This window comes from Montipora capricornis, chromosome 9 (genome assembly GCF_036669925.1).
Source record: "Montipora capricornis isolate CH-2021 chromosome 9, ASM3666992v2, whole genome shotgun sequence".
Classification (NCBI taxonomy): Eukaryota; Metazoa; Cnidaria; class Anthozoa; order Scleractinia; family Acroporidae; genus Montipora; species Montipora capricornis.
This window is the reverse complement of record NC_090891.1, coordinates 44,540,809-44,558,590: the sequence shown is the minus strand read 5'-3', so window position 1 is coordinate 44,558,590 and position 17,782 is coordinate 44,540,809. Positions and strand designations below refer to the sequence as shown.

General features: G+C 39.9%; 2 protein-coding genes, 1 long non-coding RNA gene and 1 other non-coding gene across 5 annotated transcripts in view; 2 read left to right on the top strand and 2 right to left on the bottom strand.

The window, feature by feature from the left end:
• Window positions 1-823: 823 nt before the first annotated feature.
• On the bottom strand, window positions 824-10,690 carry LOC138015788 (neuronal membrane glycoprotein M6-a-like). Its single transcript, XM_068862900.1, has 7 exons — window positions 10,492-10,690; window positions 8,423-8,585; window positions 6,498-6,654; window positions 5,279-5,432; window positions 3,731-3,795; window positions 2,441-2,506; window positions 824-1,481 (listed from the first exon to the last, which is right to left on the bottom strand). Exons 1-7 carry the CDS (start codon window positions 10,598-10,600, stop codon window positions 1,188-1,190), a joined length of 1,008 nt encoding a protein of 335 aa, XP_068719001.1. The 5' UTR covers window positions 10,601-10,690; the 3' UTR covers window positions 824-1,187.
• LOC138015789 (uncharacterized) lies at window positions 9,340-13,583 on the top strand. Its single transcript, XR_011125640.1, has 3 exons — window positions 9,340-9,435; window positions 9,673-9,829; window positions 13,447-13,583. It is a non-coding gene; the product is annotated as an uncharacterized lncRNA (long non-coding RNA).
• Window positions 11,344-11,415, top strand: Trnae-uuc (transfer RNA glutamic acid (anticodon UUC)). The gene has a single exon. It is a non-coding gene; the product is annotated as a tRNA-Glu (tRNA).
• A 1,753-nt stretch (window positions 13,584-15,336) lies between the features above and the next one.
• The window catches only part of LOC138015451 (DNA damage-regulated autophagy modulator protein 2-like), a 7,763-nt gene continuing 5,317 nt past the window's right edge, over window positions 15,337-17,782 (bottom strand). For both annotated transcript variants that reach the window (XM_068862521.1, XM_068862520.1), the window contains one exon: window positions 15,337-15,959. In XM_068862521.1, coding sequence (XP_068718622.1) covers window positions 15,525-15,959 — 435 coding nt within the window. In that variant the 3' untranslated portion in view covers window positions 15,337-15,524. The remainder of the gene's footprint in view (window positions 15,960-17,782) is intronic.

Sequence of the window (17,782 nt, the reverse complement as noted above, 5' to 3'; positions counted from 1 at the left end):
TTAAATAGTTTTATTTATATCACTCATTCAACAGAAAATAATTCCACTAAGGTAGGTATGACGTTTGTATATTCGAATTATAAATCTTTTCATGTGGCTTCTAATTTCTCGGCGATTAACCGTGATGATTTAAGAAGGGTTTGTATGAAATCTTAAAAATTCGGTTACGGTCGTTGTAGGCTGAATCTGTTCTTTTTATTTTATAAAAATAATCTCAGTATAATTGTCTTTTGAAAGAACCTTTCACTGTGGAAACCCGTCTCTTTGTAGCGCCTTTACAGCGGTTTCAAGTCGGCCAAAATCCCATACGTATACTTTACTTTTTGCCGTGTTTGCCCCCCCCCCCCCCCCCCCCCAGCCAAGATGGCGTCATTAACCCGTAGGAAGGTCTATTCACCTTATTCCAAAATGGCCGCCATTTAAATATTCTTTAGTTTTTATTCAAATAAACCCTTGATGACTCGTTCTTAAGCTTAAAATTCAAAATAATATTTTATCTTGAACGAGGCAACAAGGGCCAATTTGTATCCGCATAAATCAGCGGCCATTTTGGAATAAGGTGTATTGCAAGTCACATGAACCTAGTTGCATGGCGTTAAGCTCCCACTAATCTCCTCTATCTCAGTGATCGAGCATCCGAACTAGTAATCGGAAGATCGTCGGTTAGACTTGAAAAGGAGCACTCGGATTTTTTTCCGATTATTCTCGAGTCACCATCGAAAAATAAATCTCTTCAGCTTTTATTGTTTGTTTGAAGAATCAACACTCCACTCCTCCCCCCCCCCCCTCCCCTCCCCCACAAGAAAAAAGAAGACAAAAACTTACTGCTTTTTGGGTTGGTGGAAGTATGAAATTGAATTCTCAACATTTACACATCAATTCGATTAGCCAATCAAGACTCACTGTAAAATGTTGCTCAGTGCGCGGCAAATATAATAAAGTCGGCCGTGCGAACGCGAAATCAAACACGTCACCCACAACATCGGCTTGAAGATGCAGACAATAAAAAGCACTGGGATTCGTCCACCTGATACGAAAGGCGCGAAAACCCAACAGAAGACAACACTCTGGAGTTTGTTACTCCATGTGCGGAGAGGATTTTTCTTTTTGTCTCATTTCCTCTGCCTACGATGCAAAGATATGAAAGTCGCGTTTGTATGGCAAAGAGTTTCCTATTGGTCGAGCATTCAATATTTCTTGCCGAGAATTTCCGCTGACTTCTCAAAGTCGTATACATATTCCCAGTGCGGGTGATTGTGAGGATGTGCTCGACCTTCGGGGTCCCCTGCATTTAATCTCAATTTATCTTGCATAGCTAAATCGACCTTTTCTACTGGGGGCTCTGGGAAGCATTCCTCATAGCGGTCAGGTTCCTTCACAGTGCAACATGTCCGGCAGGTGGAGCATTCCGAGGCTTTGTCCACCTTTCTTTGGTCATGAATGTGCGCATAGTTTGCTGTTAGCACAAACAGAATGTGGAACTAAAAAAAAACAAGAACACAAGAATACTGCCGTTAAAAGAAGATTTAATTGAAGGAAGAAGTTGATAACAATGATAATGTCCGTTTATTAATATTAATAGTTGCAGTTAACACATGCAACACGCGACATAAATTTCGCATGGTAAAGTAGAGAGAAATTCAGAGCCCCGTAAGCCTGGTTTTTATTAGCGACGCAATTAAGCACAAGAGCGCTTATTTCACCTGAAAACGTGCCTGACGCAAGCACAAGCGCTAGGGGGATTTTTTTTTCCTTTTCCTTTTGCTTGCGTTGTATGAAAACGGGACGTAACGCAAGCAAAACGCAAGCTGTGATGTTCGTCCAATGAAAAAGACCCGTTCCAGCTTCCAATAGCAGCGCCGCGTTGTAATAGAGAACACGGAACTAGTGAATCTTTGCCTCTGAGTCGTGTGCTTGTGCTTGCGTTATGGTTCATTTTCATTTGACACGAGTTTCTTGTGCTTGTATTTACACTTGCGATTGTGCTTTCGTCGCTAGTGAAAACCATGCTTAAGCTAACCCAGTTCCAAAAGACGGATTGCATTTAGGTAATTTTTTTGAAAAAAGTCAATATTTCCAGAATCGTCAATCGTCAGTCATATCACCATTTTCGAGATTAAAAGTCATGATTCCATTTAAAGCTCAGCAATACATGCCTAAGCTGTGCTTATAATACGCGCACAATTTTTCTGGGACTCCCAGAACTTAACCCGCCATTACCAGTTTGAATTTTAACGCCTGCCCAATAGCGGAAGAGTGAAAGTGACGCGTTGCATTGGCGTGACGTCGCGCATGCGTGACAGAACATTATTCGCCTAAACAGATAAACATCTTGGATAGGACCTACTCTCTAGCCATGAGATACATTGATACAGGTCTAATTTTCGACTTTCAAAAGGTAGACCTGAAGAAGTGTCAGCTGACCGACACGAGGACTTACCGTGCCTACAACGATGAACATCCCTCCCACGAAGGCTACGGCAAAATACGGGGTAGCACCTGTCATCTAACCAAAGGAGAAAACAAGCTTTCAAAGCAAAATCGCGCCAATAAGTTTTGGAGGGGTTGGGAGGGAGGGAAGAGTGAGGGGTGGGGTGGCATTTGTCTTGCTTAACTAAGCGACCCCACGTTTTTTTAAGGAATGACATTTTATAATAAAACTGAAACGTTTTATGAATTCGCAAGGTGTGAAATTTTGAACGAAGCCTTTCTGGATTTAGGAAATAAGGGGAGTAAGGTTTTCCAAATTAGTAGTGGTAGTGGTAGTGAGCAACTGAGCAAACCCTATTTCAACAGTTCACGGTTAGCATATATGAGAGGAAATACACGGTGGCCAGAAAATATGAATTTTATGTTTGAGTGTCAAGAAACAATCTGCGGGAACGAATGCATATATTCGAGCTAACGTCTAATTTTCTTTTTATTATGTGGACCATAAATATACATACTAGAGATTGAAAAGCAGGCTTTGACCGCTTTGATACAAATACTGGGTATTAATACAAACAAAAAAAAAAGAGGGAATCGTGACGTCATTGCTCAATATGACTACTCGTTGCATAAGAAATATACGCCCTCTCGGTTCCCGGATGTAGTGGTCGTATTGGTTGTACGAGTTTCTTAGTTCCCGGTTAAACACTCCCGTCCATATAATAAATTTGAATATCCCTAACAACATAATGTGCTCCAAAGAGATATTTCAGTTGAAGTTGGCGTCATTTGACTACAAGAACCAAAATCCTTTATATCTTGTCTTTGGCATCCATAATAGCACAATAGACCTTTTGCAACAAACGATCACATGGTACAAAATCCGCCATACTGGAGGGCAGGCTCATTATTCCAGTCAAGCTTGACTTGCCTTTGTTTTAATGTCCCAGTGGGGGAATAATAATGAGCTTGCCCTCCGGATTTTGTATCATGTGATCGCTTGTTGCAAAAGCCTATTGTTGATTAATTCTTCAAAAAGCAATGAATTATAGACCGAATGCATAAATGGCGGCCAAAAAATATTCTTTTGTTTATATGCTAATTAGACTCACTAGCCTCGTTTGCATGTACAAAATACAAAAGAAATGTTGCTTGAGAGTGAGGCTAGTGAGTCTAATTAGCACATAAACAAAACAATATTTTTTTGGCCACCAATAATGCATTCGGTCTATACGATATAGTAGTCAAACGACGCCACGATGATGTTTCGCCGCGCATCTAACTTTTCAAAGCAACTTACCGCCTCGCAGAAAACCGTTAAATCATGTCCACATATTTCCTTTTGACTGACAAGGTCTCCCAAACCTGTCCATCAATCAAACGACCAAACATTTACTACATTGAATACTAAATAGCCGTGAATATAAGCGACCTAAGAACGTCAGATCATATTAGACACGAGTAGCTATAAATGTTAAAAGGTTTGAGTTCCGACAATGATCGGCTCCATAACACCCCGCTTCATAGCCATCACAAATGCCAACAAGAAAATGCTAAGAAGAAAAGGAAAAAGAGGAAGAAGAAGGTGGAGAAGAAATTGTAATCACGATGCCGAATAGTTAAGGCAGACACTATACTAAATTTAAAATTCTTAAAATCACCTTTTGCTTTATTATCAATGATATAGCTAACGTTATTCCATAAGACCAATTGCACCCCAGTGCGTGAGAGAATGTTACGTTAATTTTCACTCCAGTACCAAGTCTAGGTACAAGCAAAAAGTCCTCTCCCGGTACGTGAAGAATAACCATTCAAACGTTTAATGTAGGTGTCCTTGGATAGCAATTCAGGCTAACCTGGTAGCAGGCGGTTTGGTGAATTTTAGACGCTTCTTTCCATCTCGCTTCTTCTCCTCGCCCCCTTCGCTTGCTCTTTTGGTTCAAAATCAGTGAAAATCACTGGAACATCACTTCTTTCCCGGTGGAAAGAAGCTTCTAAAATTCACCAAACCGCCTGCTACGCAAGCTTAATTCAAGCAAGCCCTCGTTGGGTGCTTTACAAAAAACAAGACGCATATCTGCGTGCACTCGGTCTTTCCTGATGTCCTAGATCGTCAAATGAAAAACAAAGACAAAGAAATACAGAGAGATGTCGACTAGATTACTACTGATCATTTATCCATTTCACCTATGCACTTTGGTTAAATTCGAGCATGCGCGCTTTTCAAGCTTGAGTGCGAATTGTGACTGAGCGCAAAAAAAAAAAAAAAACCAAGGTGAATTGAACCTCGCGAGTTTCCCCCGGAAAGCCCGAGTAAAGAAGTATCTAACATGCAACACGGTGCCATTGGTTCGCTGGGTTGCAAACGCTGAAGTACAGCCGGCACTGGGTTGTTTCTCGCTGTTGTTATTTTATTTCGTTGTATTAATCAGAGAGATACTCATGAATCAAACACTTGACCGTGTTGAACAACTAAACGTCAACAGGGCTACGGCATCGGCGAGCACACTGTTCCTGGAGCTGAGAGCTTATGTTTCACTGCATGAAGTGTCTAACTCAACCCTATTTTGAATGCGTCAGCGTACAGAGGCTCTGACCATACTAGTGCCAAATAACAGCAAACGTTACAGCGAATACGAGTTTTCCGTTCTGACCATACGCACTTGAAAAACTCGACCTTATTTTTATTTAATTCTCCTCGCTTCCAATGAATGCTGTTTTACAGTGTTTACACCTGAACTGAAAATCCATTACTTTTGCAATGCTTCGCACTCAGAGCGCATTGTATATGAAAGGCACCAGAATAATTTGATCTGGTGTCACATAATTGAGAAGCTGTCTAACTCACCGTATTCCTCGAAGTTGATGCACGTCTTGCCAAGCTGTTTGACGACTTTAACTTGGCAAACTCCGAAGAAAATTCCCATGAAAATTACAGGGATAATCAACAATGGAGCACAAAGAATCCAGATAAAGAGTGCGACATAGTGCCACGCAAACAACTGCAATGAGAAAGCAAAGATATACATAGAGCTTTGTGTAAATCTTTAAAGTGATTATATCACACATTTTTTGGGGATCAGCAGCTGCGACGGAAAGGCACCCTGGGTCCTCTGATACTGATGTATTCCTACAATTCCGGAAGTCACCACATTTTTGCTTTGGTTGCTTTTCTGAGGGCACTACACCAAGAAATTGTAGAATATTCACTCTTAACAATTATCTGTTTTGGTCAACTGTTTTACATGATGATCTCCGCATTCCCTGATGAACATGCACCCTACGTTATCAACCCAGCTGAAAATGGCAAAACGAACAATTGCAAATTTGGCTTACTTCTTATAACATACCATCAGGAACCCATGACCCGGAGCCTACAACTCTACTGTGTCCGTGTAACGGCGTTTTCGCAGACCGAGTTATTTTTAGATTGAATTTCCCGCGAATGAGACTCCCACAGGAGCCCGATGACCAATTACAAGAAATTAAGCTGACGTCATAGGATCACCGAACTGGAACTGCCTTTGTTTTTTAACCTAATTCGCGGGAAGGGCTAGTCTAAAAATAAACCTACTTGTGAAAACGCCGTTTCACAGACGCTGTATGGAAGTTGCACGCTCCAGATGGGCTCCTGATACCATTTATAAACGCGGCCGCGCAATTGGTTAATTGCATGTCCGCCCTCTGCTCAGTTTTGCACTCCTTACCCTAGCTCTGTTCCGGGGCTCCTTCTTCCCACCCTTCTTTCCTATCCCCCCCTACCCCCCTATCCCCCGTCCCCGCACCGTAATGAAGTAAGAGGTAAGTCCGGAAAGAGTCCGGGGGCCTGTTTCTCGAAAGTCCCGAAAACTTTTCGGGGCCCGAAAAGCCATCTGTTAAATGGCCAACCGCTTGTTTTGGAAACTCAATCTTTTAACATGTTTTCAAAGTAACAAAAACAAAAAAAACTGTGAGGTTTGACGAATTAAATTCTCTCCGTTCTTGAGATACAAAGGGAATGGTGACACCCGAAAATGGCCCGTAAAGTTTCGGGACTTTCCAAAAACGGCCCCCGGGACTTAACTTACCCCCGCAACGCAACAACGACCAAGCAAACGGCATTTCCATCCTTTACAGCAAGTAAACCGCGTGCGTCCAGTGGACGCGAACCCAATCAAGAGAGCCATTCCAGCAAATGATCCAAGAAATGCACCAAACAACAGGAGTCCCAAGGAGGCAAGAGATCTGAAAACACAGAAACAATACTTTTTACCACAATTGCTTGTAATCTCGCAATCTGATTGGCTAATTTGCCGTTGTCGATGAGAGTCTAGACGACGCTGTACGCGTCACGCTCGCGCCATTTTGTCACGCAATGTAATAGCCAATCAGGAACGCCCATTTTGGGAAATAAACCAATCATATTGCGAGAAAGTTATAGACAACGCTTGCTCTTTCTATGAGTCATGATTTTGGTCACGCTCTGAAATAAAACTTTCTTTGGCGCTGAATATTGTAGTACTGCGCCTCGTGAGTCCACAACATTTTGACCACTGTGATGACCAATATCGTTGTCGACAAGAGTATAGACAACGCTGAACCACTTTCAATTTGTTAACTTGACTGCAGTAAACACACGCCGCATATAGGAACAAGTGGATTAAGGAAATCTGACGGAAATTTTGCCCATAGAGAACCATATAATTTCAGAATATTAAAATAAGGAAATAATACACAGAGCCCGGTTGTTCAAAAGCCGATTAACGCTAATCCCAGATTAAAAATTACCCAAGGAGTTTATTTCTCTACTCCCAAATGCTGTTCAACGCTGATATTCAGCAGAACTTTACATGAGAAGAAGTCAATCTTGAAAAACAAAAATAAGCAAAAGAAACTTTCACAAAAAAGTTGAAAACATGAAACAAAAGTTTACGCTAATCCCTGACTAAGTTAATCGGCTTTCGAAAAGCCGTTACAAAAAGCATTGTATGTTAATTAAACCTCTAGTAATGTACAATTGAAAGTATTTCTGAAACCAGTTTAAGAACATTTTAAAAACATTTTCAAGCTGATTTCTCACTAAGCACCCAGCCTGAAACCTGAAACCAATGTTCTTATAAGCGGGTGTTTATTATTTGTACTTCAACTCCGTTTTTACTATAATTCTGTTCAAATTCTCCATTTACCATTTCTTTGGAACTGTCATGGTCCTATGGTATCTCTGAACAGGAAAATTTCGAACTCAGTTTTAATTTTTCCCCTCTCTACAACATTTGATTCCCCGTCATTCTTCATTTCACATCTCCGAAAAGACGTTATTAATTTTTTGCGCAAACATGACATTTTGTTTTCAATTCCGCTTGAATTTGCGAACGATGAGTATCATACATCGTATTAAGAATTTCCTTTTGGTACCCCACCAGAAATATCTTTGTGTGAGAACTCGTGAACTTATTGGGTTACAAAATAACCGCCACTGAAGTTCCTTCGACAACTATACGCCATATTGTTGTGATTTACTTGCACTCGCCTTCAAAGTCCATATTTTGTCTACTTATTGCAGTTGTTATTAACTTCTGCCTGTAAGGATCGCACTGAATTCTAGTTTATTCCATTAGACAATAGCTACAATAAAAGCGCTAAAATACCCCCTTTCCCTTCCCCACTCAAAGCAATGTTGTTTATGAGAAGCACAAATAACCGGGGTATCAAACAACTTTGTTTTGGGGGGGAGGGGAGGGGGGAAGGGGAGTTCGTAAATAGCAGATTTATGTCGTTGAAAGAAATTTGTTTTCATATGGAGAGATAAATGGAAAGTGTCTCAACAATTTTGTCAAGGATTGTGAGTCATAAACTTCGCTCTCGTGTTTCTTTATCATCCCAGTATTTTATCTCAGGGATAAAAAAGGACTTATTTATTGTGCTTGCTTATGCAAGGTCACAAAGCGCGGTCTCAGTTATTAAGGCTGTGATCAATATTCAGTTTGCGCATATTTTGAAATGTTTTACTTACGCTATGTCCATCTGTAACCAAATATTCAAATTTTTAACGCCAAAAGCGAGACCAAGACCAAATCCAGTGAAACCGAGACCCAGGATAAATGTTGCGATGAGTGAAGCACATGGAATACGCGAAAGACAGATACAGCAACATCTGTTACAAGAACCACAGCAAGCTGAAAAACAAAAAGAAAACGAAATGAAATGGAGACGGGCTCTTTAATTTTCTACTTAACTCCAAACTGAGAGCTTCCTTCAGATTTGACTAATACACTTTAAGTCGCTGACAAAGGAAATATGCTAAAAGTGGTTGACGTTAAAATTCAAATCCCACCAATAACAATTAATAACATTGACAATGACAATGACAGTGACAGTGTAACCCTAAAGCCAGTGACAGTGACAGTGACAGTGACAGTGACAGTGACAGTGACAGTGACAGTGACAGTGACAGTGACAGTGACAGTGACAGTGACAGTGACAGTGACAGTGACAGTGACAGTGACAGTGACAATGACAATAACAATAACAATAATAACTTTCTTCAAGACAAGTGTCAATGGATGTAGCACGAGAGCACTAATTGGGGGCACTAATTAATTCCTTATTGAACTTTAACCCGTTGAGAGACCAAAGTCAATCTTCCTTATCTGTCAGGTATTGCTGCGGACAAGCTACTTTTGCATGTCGTGTCATGTCATTAACAATAATTAACATACCTCTCAGTAATGTTTGTTCGATCGAAACGTGTTGTGGTGTTGTTGGGCACAGCGTTCATGTTGCCCACACGGTTAGATTGGTTACCTTGTTTCGTGTTATTGGATCAAGTTTGGAAATGGTCAGATTTCTTTTTGCTGATGCACTCGTTCAGCCAGGATCAATCAGCCATGTTAGGCCGGAACATGGAGAGAAGTACTAGTGGAAGAAAAGGGTGCGGCACGATGTTGCCTAACATTTCGGATCTTCGTCACTGCCTTTTGAACAGAGCTCACTCGAGGGGGCAGTGTCACGCTATTTTAGTCAAAGGTCAGAACACTGAAACACGTCTTTGCATCAGTGAAGACCAAAAAATAATGCTGTACTTTTGTTGCCAATAACCATTGAAGTGCAGTGAATCTATTCTTTGTTGTTTGCAGCCAAGGATGGAGAGGATGGAAATGGATTGAAACTTGAAAAAACTGGCCAGTTTTTTTCAAGTTTGGAGATGCTGTCTTCAGAAAGTTGTCAAAAAACATACTAATAGCTTTTTTCATATCTTGTTAGTGGGTTGTCAGGAATGTTGAACGTGCGAGCTACCGATGTAAAAGCCAAAATGTTATTTTCTGTACGGGCCGAGCTGAGCCGGGAAATAACAAAAACGAATGCTACAGCCGAGAGTCACCACATCCAACAATATTAAAGCATCAGTACGATCGTCCGGGTGAGTGGAGTCCAGAGGAAGTGTTTAGAATTCCATTGACTTTATTCAAATTTTGAGACTTCTTACTACAGCCAAAACGTTACAGGAACTAAAAAAACGCATATTTTACAGCACTAAAACCAAAAACCCCTTAATTAAAAGCGGCGCAAAAAAGATTACACGATTTTCTGACGACCAGAAATATATATATTTTTTCAATTAACTCCTTCTGTAAAGGCAATTAAGACTGAATAAGACGCTGTATTTTTTAAGTGAGGTAACGGAGTATTAAACATGCAGCTAAAAAAACGACTCGCATTGCATCGAGGCAGAAGTAGCGAATAAAACAACTCAGTACATGTAATCGTTTTTTAAACTTTTGTCACCATATACATATCATATATTAGTTTGAAGACAACAACATATAATTACAAATGTTAAAATCACAATATTATTGTTCACTAAGCTAGCTGCTTCAAGCGTCGGCACACAGGTAAAAACTGGAGCAAGTTATATCAAATAAATGTGACAGGTGCTTTTCGGGTAGAAACTTTGCTTTTTTTGCATGAGCCGACGTTTGATATTTCTTTTCCGAATTTCATGACGATTGGCAAAGCATTTTAAGCATTCTCCGAGGCAAAATGTGTCAAAAACAGATGATAATAAGGAAATCTGATGCTTACCGTTGCATTTTCGGCAGCGGAGTAAATGTTGCTTTTGCAACCCTGCGCGATGCGCCAGATTTCTCACGATAAATTTTTTTAACGTCAGCCACAAACGTCCACAGCACATGATTTCGCCAACGGAGTGATATTATGACGAAGCAATTAAAAACTAGAATCCTCTTTCCGAGGAAAACGGCTTACTTTGCCGTTTGTTTGGCGCAAGAAAACTATGTTGCCACCAGTTATTGTGCTAAATAGTACCTGTTAAAATGCTAAATATCGCGTCATTTGTGTTTAGACATGAAAAGTAGAGCTTTATTAATTGCGATTGTTGTAAAAATAAGCAAAGTAAAAAAATATCGGCACTTAAGTTCTTTTATATCTACTAGAACTGGAATATTCTAAAGAGAGATTTGTTTCGGAAATATTATGTCACGACCGGTAGGAATGAGAAATTGGAGGGCTGGGAACGAGTTCGCCTGACTCGACGTTTCGAACCATTAAAAAAACAAAATTACCATTAAAAAAACAAAATTACCATAACGAAATAACCATTTTATTAAATTCACGATGTTTTTTGAAGTTTAGCATTTGCTGCATGTTAGTAGCATGTAGCGTTCTGGCATCGTCCATAGCTGTCATCCAGCACCGGTCAAGCGTACAATTTATTACTACGAAAGCAAAATTTATGCAGTTGAGAATATATTCCCTGGTTATCTACGGACCAACTAGTTTTGGATTTTGTGAAGGAAATAGAGGGATAATTTGACAAATGTATTAATTATCATTAAATAATAATCTCAAGTAACAGACTGAATATGAATAAAATTGACTTTAAATAATAAATATTTCGCTCTCCCTGGTAGCAAATCCCATATGGTCTAGCGGTTAGGATTCCTGGTTTTCACCCAGGCGGCCCGGGTTCGACTCCCGGTATGGGAAATGCGGATTATTTATTTCTTTCTTTTTCGAAGACTTTTCTTTTCCTTTTTTTTTTACCTTTATTAGTTTTTTCCGTTTGATGATAAAATTTCATTTTGCACGAAGGACTGTCTTGAGCAGTTTGGCGGTTACATGTCCGATTTCTACGACATCCCGTATTTCCACTTACTTCAGTTGTATTGAAATGAAGAATCGCCCCGGTCGTGACTTGAAGAGATTCTATTTTTCCGATGATGGATCGCTGATAGTCACACCACATGAGCCTAGTTTAATAGTCTTCCGCCTGCGTGTCTCTAAAAGCTCAGTGGTATAGAAGTTATAGAGCATTGGAAGGTCACGTTCGTTCGACTTATGCAAAAGTGGCATTATAGGATTTCTTCAGAGTGTGTCGAGAGAAAAAATCCTGAAAATCCAACTCTTCAATTCCTTAGCGTCAGTCAAACAAGCTGGGAGCTGATGGGCAAATTGCAAGTTCAAGTTATATCCCGAAAGAGTTGAATGCTATGATTTTAGACAAGTGACCTCTTGTTTTAGAATATGAGAATTTCATTTATTTGAGCTGCGGAATGGACTCCGAAATGAAAGTTAGTTTAGGTAGATAGCTCAGTTGGCAGAGCAGTGCAGCGCAAATCGCAAGGTAATTGGGTTCGAATACCGTTCCAGATTGGATTTTTCAGGCTACAATTGTAGCATGCGACTATAATAGTAGCTTATCTCATTCTCATTTCATTTCTTTCATTTAAACCAGTCCCATGCGCTGCTCACTCGGCCGCTTTGCCTTTGTTAGCGGTCGCCATGTAGAATTAACGGTTGCCTTCATGGAGTTTTCTAGTCCATCTGCTTATCGTTACACATACTGCAGTTAAAATACATGAAATTTCATATTTAAATCATTTTAACGTAGAGAGATTGAAGTTTGAATGTGCCCGTGATAACAGCTTTGTTTCCGGGGAGGACACGCAGGCTGAATGCATACAGTAGATGAGTCACACGGGTTGCTTCCCTGTGAGCTCAGTTTTTTGCTTTACTGCATCTCTCCATAAATGAGTTGAAGGTTATCTATTTATTTACTTTATGACGTGGTAAAGAGCCCAATCAGAACTACGTTTGTAATTGAAAATAAAGACATTTTAGAGGAGCAAAAATGTGAACTTCGTAAATCAAAATTATCACAAAAGCACGGAAGTCATGAATCATTAATGAATAGTGAGTTTTTGCTACCTAAAGTGATTTCTGGTTGGCCTGATGCGATAACTTGTTGAGACCTTCGAAGTTATCCATTTTAGTGCTTATTAGTCATGCAAACAACCTCTCCAAAATAGTAAGTTCCAGTTCAGTAATCAGTCGGGTTATTGGTCAATAAAATTCGATTAAACAATCTCGGACAGTTCATGCGTACACCTAAGACTCATCTGCGATAATAAAAAGCATAAATTAAAATGCTATGCATTTGTATTTGAATATTTCACATGGCATACAGTAAAACCACGCGAATAAGAACCTTCCATTTAAAAATTTAGCCTATACAGGCTCTTACATAAATGGTAATTAAGAGAAAAATATATTTTTATTTTTGAAGAAAAAAATCACGTTGTAGATAGCAGAATTTAGTGGCATTCAGCCTTCGACTGCTATGCAGCAGCAAGTTTTTCCCTACCCTTGTATAAATTTGCATTGAATAAAATTAAACACATAGAGTTAAAAAATTCACATAAAACTGTAATAAGTAAAATCAAGATCACACGAATCTTCATTGAAAACATCAATCAATTTGATTGCATTTGCCAAAGTGCAAACATTTTTTTAGATTTTAGGGAAAAAGACAGGTTCATGTTTAGAGGGATAGGGGGTCTTACTGACAGATTTTAGGCTAACAGGTTCTTATAAAATAGCTTCTTTCTCGCAGGGTTTTACTGGTATCACAAAAATCTTGAGCGGGGAAACTGACGAACGCGTCAGAAGACGAGCGATGCTACACAGACTATTTACTTTTAAGCTTTTTTGTAATGAATTATTCTTTCATGCATGCAGGTACTCGGTTCTAACTCTCAGAGCCAAAAGTTTAATAGCAGAAGACTCCGCCACAATGAACGTCTTACTGGGAGAAGTACCTATGCGGTACGTGGAGAAAAACCAGATCAAAGAAAGCTGTCATACAAAGAGGCCACGCCGAATCAAATTATCTGCAGTGTCTGCAGTGCATCATGGGGGGATTGGCGGAGTGGAAACTAATGAGAGTCAAGTTGGCATAAGTCCGCCACAACACAAAATGCTCTGAATCAACACAAATCACCCTGGTAATCCTTCAACAGGCCAAAAGCTAAATTCAGTGTGCCGAAAGAAAAAAAGAAGTTGCTCTGGATGTCAATTAACTTCCAGTCAACTGTGAGGGACTTGTCCATTATGAATGACTCAAGCTTGTTGTTTTATAACGATCATGTTTGGACACTTATGTCAATATTTGTCTGTATGTCAGGCACTTGTTTTCGATCTGTTTGATGTCATCCTAAATTCATTTACTGAAACTTTTCTTTTGCTCAACCCTATCGGCTGAAAATTTCAATTGTAATTTAAATTCAAAGAAAAAGTCACAGTTTCATAAGCTTGGCTATTTTAGTCCTAGAAAACGCGTTAAAGTGCCCCTGTGATTTTTCTTCAGATTTTTCATAGATAGCTGCCTAATTTTCTTAGCCCTTATGGTTGTTATAGGCAGCTAATACCTTATTTTTCAGTTTCAAAAATCAATGTATTACTTTTTTGTTTCCTGTTGGTATAAATAAATAAATGTTGTTGTTTGAAAGTGTGTTTGCTTACCACCTGTCTGGCAAAACTTGGAGCTTTGATTTTTTATCCAAAGGCCGTTTACTTTGAGTGTAAGTTTTGGATTTCATGGTCCGCCATTACTCACGTTCAATACTGACCGATTGGACCTCAGAGGGTTGAAGCTTGAAGAAGTGACGTTAAAGGCTCACTAGCTTAAAATTTCATTGTGTGAATGCAGCTTATGATATATGCAAAACGCGAGTTTAAAAGTCTGAACGCGTAAAATTAAACTCCCGTGCTGCATATTAATTCTGCGTCGTACACACGCATTGCATTCTTAAACTAGTGAGCCTTTGATGTCATTTTCTCCTCTATCCAGTTCTCTCAAGATCTTAAAGTTAGTAATGGCGGACCATTAAATAGGAAAATTCCAGTTAAAATAAACAAGTGTATAAAGATTCAAGTCTTGCACCGCCTTATCTTCACTACTGCAGTCTGTCTAATAAAATGGTAATCACCAACATCGACCAGGGTCCCAAAGGGGTTTAGGGCTCCACGGCTCCGGGCCTAAAAAAGCGGGGCCCCAGGGCTCCATAGCAGCTACTTTCAGGGCTCTGGGCTCCACAGCTAAAAACGATCAGGGCTCCAGGGCTCCAGGGCTCCAGGGCTCCAGGGCTCCAGGGACCCCCCCCCCCCTCCCCCCTTTGGGACCCTGATCAACGCCGAGTTGCAGCTGACTCGTCCCCAGTCGTCTCTCTGGTATTAGCCAGTGGCGCGCACGTGGGTGATGGGAATAGAGAAGACAAGGAGACGTCGTCTCTCTCCCTCGCATTCCCCCTTCCCATCGCTCCCCGTGCGTGCCACTAGTTAATTAATACAAGAGAGACAACTGGGGACGAGTCAGGGGTTGCAGTGTGTCGGACTAGGAACTAGACATAAATTCGGAATAGCGGCCTTAAAGTGTGCTTGGTCAAGATGTTTTGGAGTATAGTATGCTCTCTTTTCTTTTTTTTTTGTTACTCCTCTTGTCTTATCCTTCCCTGAATGTAATGAGGGGTATATGGTCATTTTGCAACAGCTCAGCTTTATCATATTTTATGTTTGTCAAACAATGCCGGGAATGCCTAATTAACACCAGAATGAAAGAAAACCCAAAAGTTAGGGCTAATAAATGGCGTTTCATTGTATTTGAGTAATTAAATTGAATTGTATTTTCAGTTTTAAGATATCTATATATATATATAATTCCAATAATAAGGTAATTCTGTTTTTAGTATAGCTTAACATTTATGTAAACATGCTCTGAAAAGAGCTTTTCCCTGAAGATTAAATAAATGTATAATTTCTCAGTCACTATCTGTATTTTCGTTGTCATTTCCTGAGACCGGTATCGTGGAATATTTCAGTACGTCACTGCTGTTGCCACTGCACCTTGGTATACACTGAATGGTTAGAGAAAGTTTTTGAAATTCTTTAAAGAAGGAAAATGCGAAGACGCCAAAGCACGATACTGCCATCCACTGCGAAAAATTCCCTACGATTTGTAACGACGAGTGGCGAACTGGATCGGTATAGATCAAACCGCCACAGGTAAAGACTAGAAAGCTACTTAATGTGAGAAGACTTGTAATGACCAAGCGCGAAATGAAGACAGGTCTGACGTCACTGTTGAACTTAGTCAGCTGATAGGTGGCAATAGTCTGGGTCCAACAATATGCAGCACCGCTGACCAAGACAATCATGGCTCCGATCAGGTGTACAATCTGCGTGGCGTTATCAGCCTGAGAAAGGAAAGGATATTTTTCAAAATTGAGGTTAATAAAGAGTACTTTTTGTTGTTTTTAAAAACGCACGCAACTCTGGGTTTTTTTTGTTTGCGTTTTCATGGAAAATAATCCTTTTCGGATTTTGCGCTTTTTTTTGACGCTGAAGAATCCATTGATCCGAGATCAGAAATCCGTTTTTGGATTTTCCCCCAAAAACGCACCCTTAGATAAGCTCGGACATCTGTGTGCCCATTGAAATGTTCTGAATGGCTCGGGCTAGAAGAATGCAGCTGGTTTTAGTTTTCCAGTGAATAAATTACTGCGTTTTCCATTCTTTGATTTTGTTTAAATATCACTGTTAAGTTTTAAACTTCAGTTTAAACGACTGCACTCCTTAACTTGGATATTGAGTACCAAAATGCGGACCTTTGGGGCCTGTGAGGGGGGTGCGAACGCACCCCGTGCACCCCCCCCCCCCCTGGTTACGGGCCTGGGATGGGAAACCCAAACTTGTTGAACAACTGTTCTTTTCCTTTGGGGCTCGATAATCGAACTGTGTTTGGTTAAGTAAGGGTCGTTTACTTTCAAGTCAGTGTACAGGTTTTCTTACAAATCACATGCTTGGTAGTCGTAAAATGTGTTATGAAACGTTTATCGCAATCATTATCATTAATTAACCGGTTGTAAAGATAAGCGACCCCTTTGGCAATCATGCAAGTATAATGTAATCGTGGATGCCTCTAATCGAGACACACAGCTATATGAACGATAGAAGTTTTGTTTAATGAAGCTTTATTTCGGTCTCATGACTGTGAAAAAGTCTGTGAATACGGTCTGTTACGTGTCAGCGAATCGACTTCAGTGTAGACGATTACGATAGAGGCAATTAAACCAGAGATCGCTTCCAGCAATTCTACTTTTCAATAAAACCTGGATCTAGAAATGCAAAACTCCATAAAAATCAACTTTAATTTTCATTTGTGATTTACACGAAAAACGAAAAATACTCAAGCTTTTTCTTCGATCTCACTTGAGTTTATAAAACCTGAAACGAGTGTTACTTTTTTACTGGACTTTTTTAGCATTTCTCTCGGATGTTTCTGAAGTCAATTTTCTCAAGTTATCGCTTTATTTCTCTTTTTACGAAAAAGTCTGGAAACTGGATCTAGAAATGCAAAACTCCATAAAAATCAACTTTAATTTTCATTTGTGATTTACACGAAAAACGAAAAATACTCAAGCTTTTTCTTCGATCTCACTTGAGTTTATAAAACCTGAAACGAGTGTTACTTTTTTACAGATAAACTGGACTTTTTTAGCATTTCTCTCGGATGTTCCTGAAGTCAATTTTCTCAAGTTATCGCTTTATTTCGCTTTTTACGAAAAGTCAGTGACGAGAAATTTCTCCGCTATTTTCAGCTTTTGCCTGTTTCAGTCAAAATAGACATGAAAATGTCGACTTTGGGCCGGACGCACTGGGCAAATTTTTATTTATTTTGCGAAAAAATCTGTCACCAGTTCCCTGAGACAAGTGCGCCCGGTGATTTTTAGTTCTACCAAATCTTGTCAAGGTTTACCAAACTTCAAAGACGCCGTCGTCCTGCCTCGGAGCAGGACAATTTTTTGTCAGGCGTGAAATCTGACAGATTTGTTAATTTACACGCCATGATTTGAAGGAAAACGTCAATCAAGAAAATATGATCTCTATTTTTAGTCGGACTATTTCAGTCCGCCTTCTACCCCGGGGAGGGGGGGGGGGGGTACTCCCTTAAATGGGCTATATAGGTATGTGCGGCCCCAAAGGATAGGGTTTTTCAGCCGCTTTGGTCATAAATAGG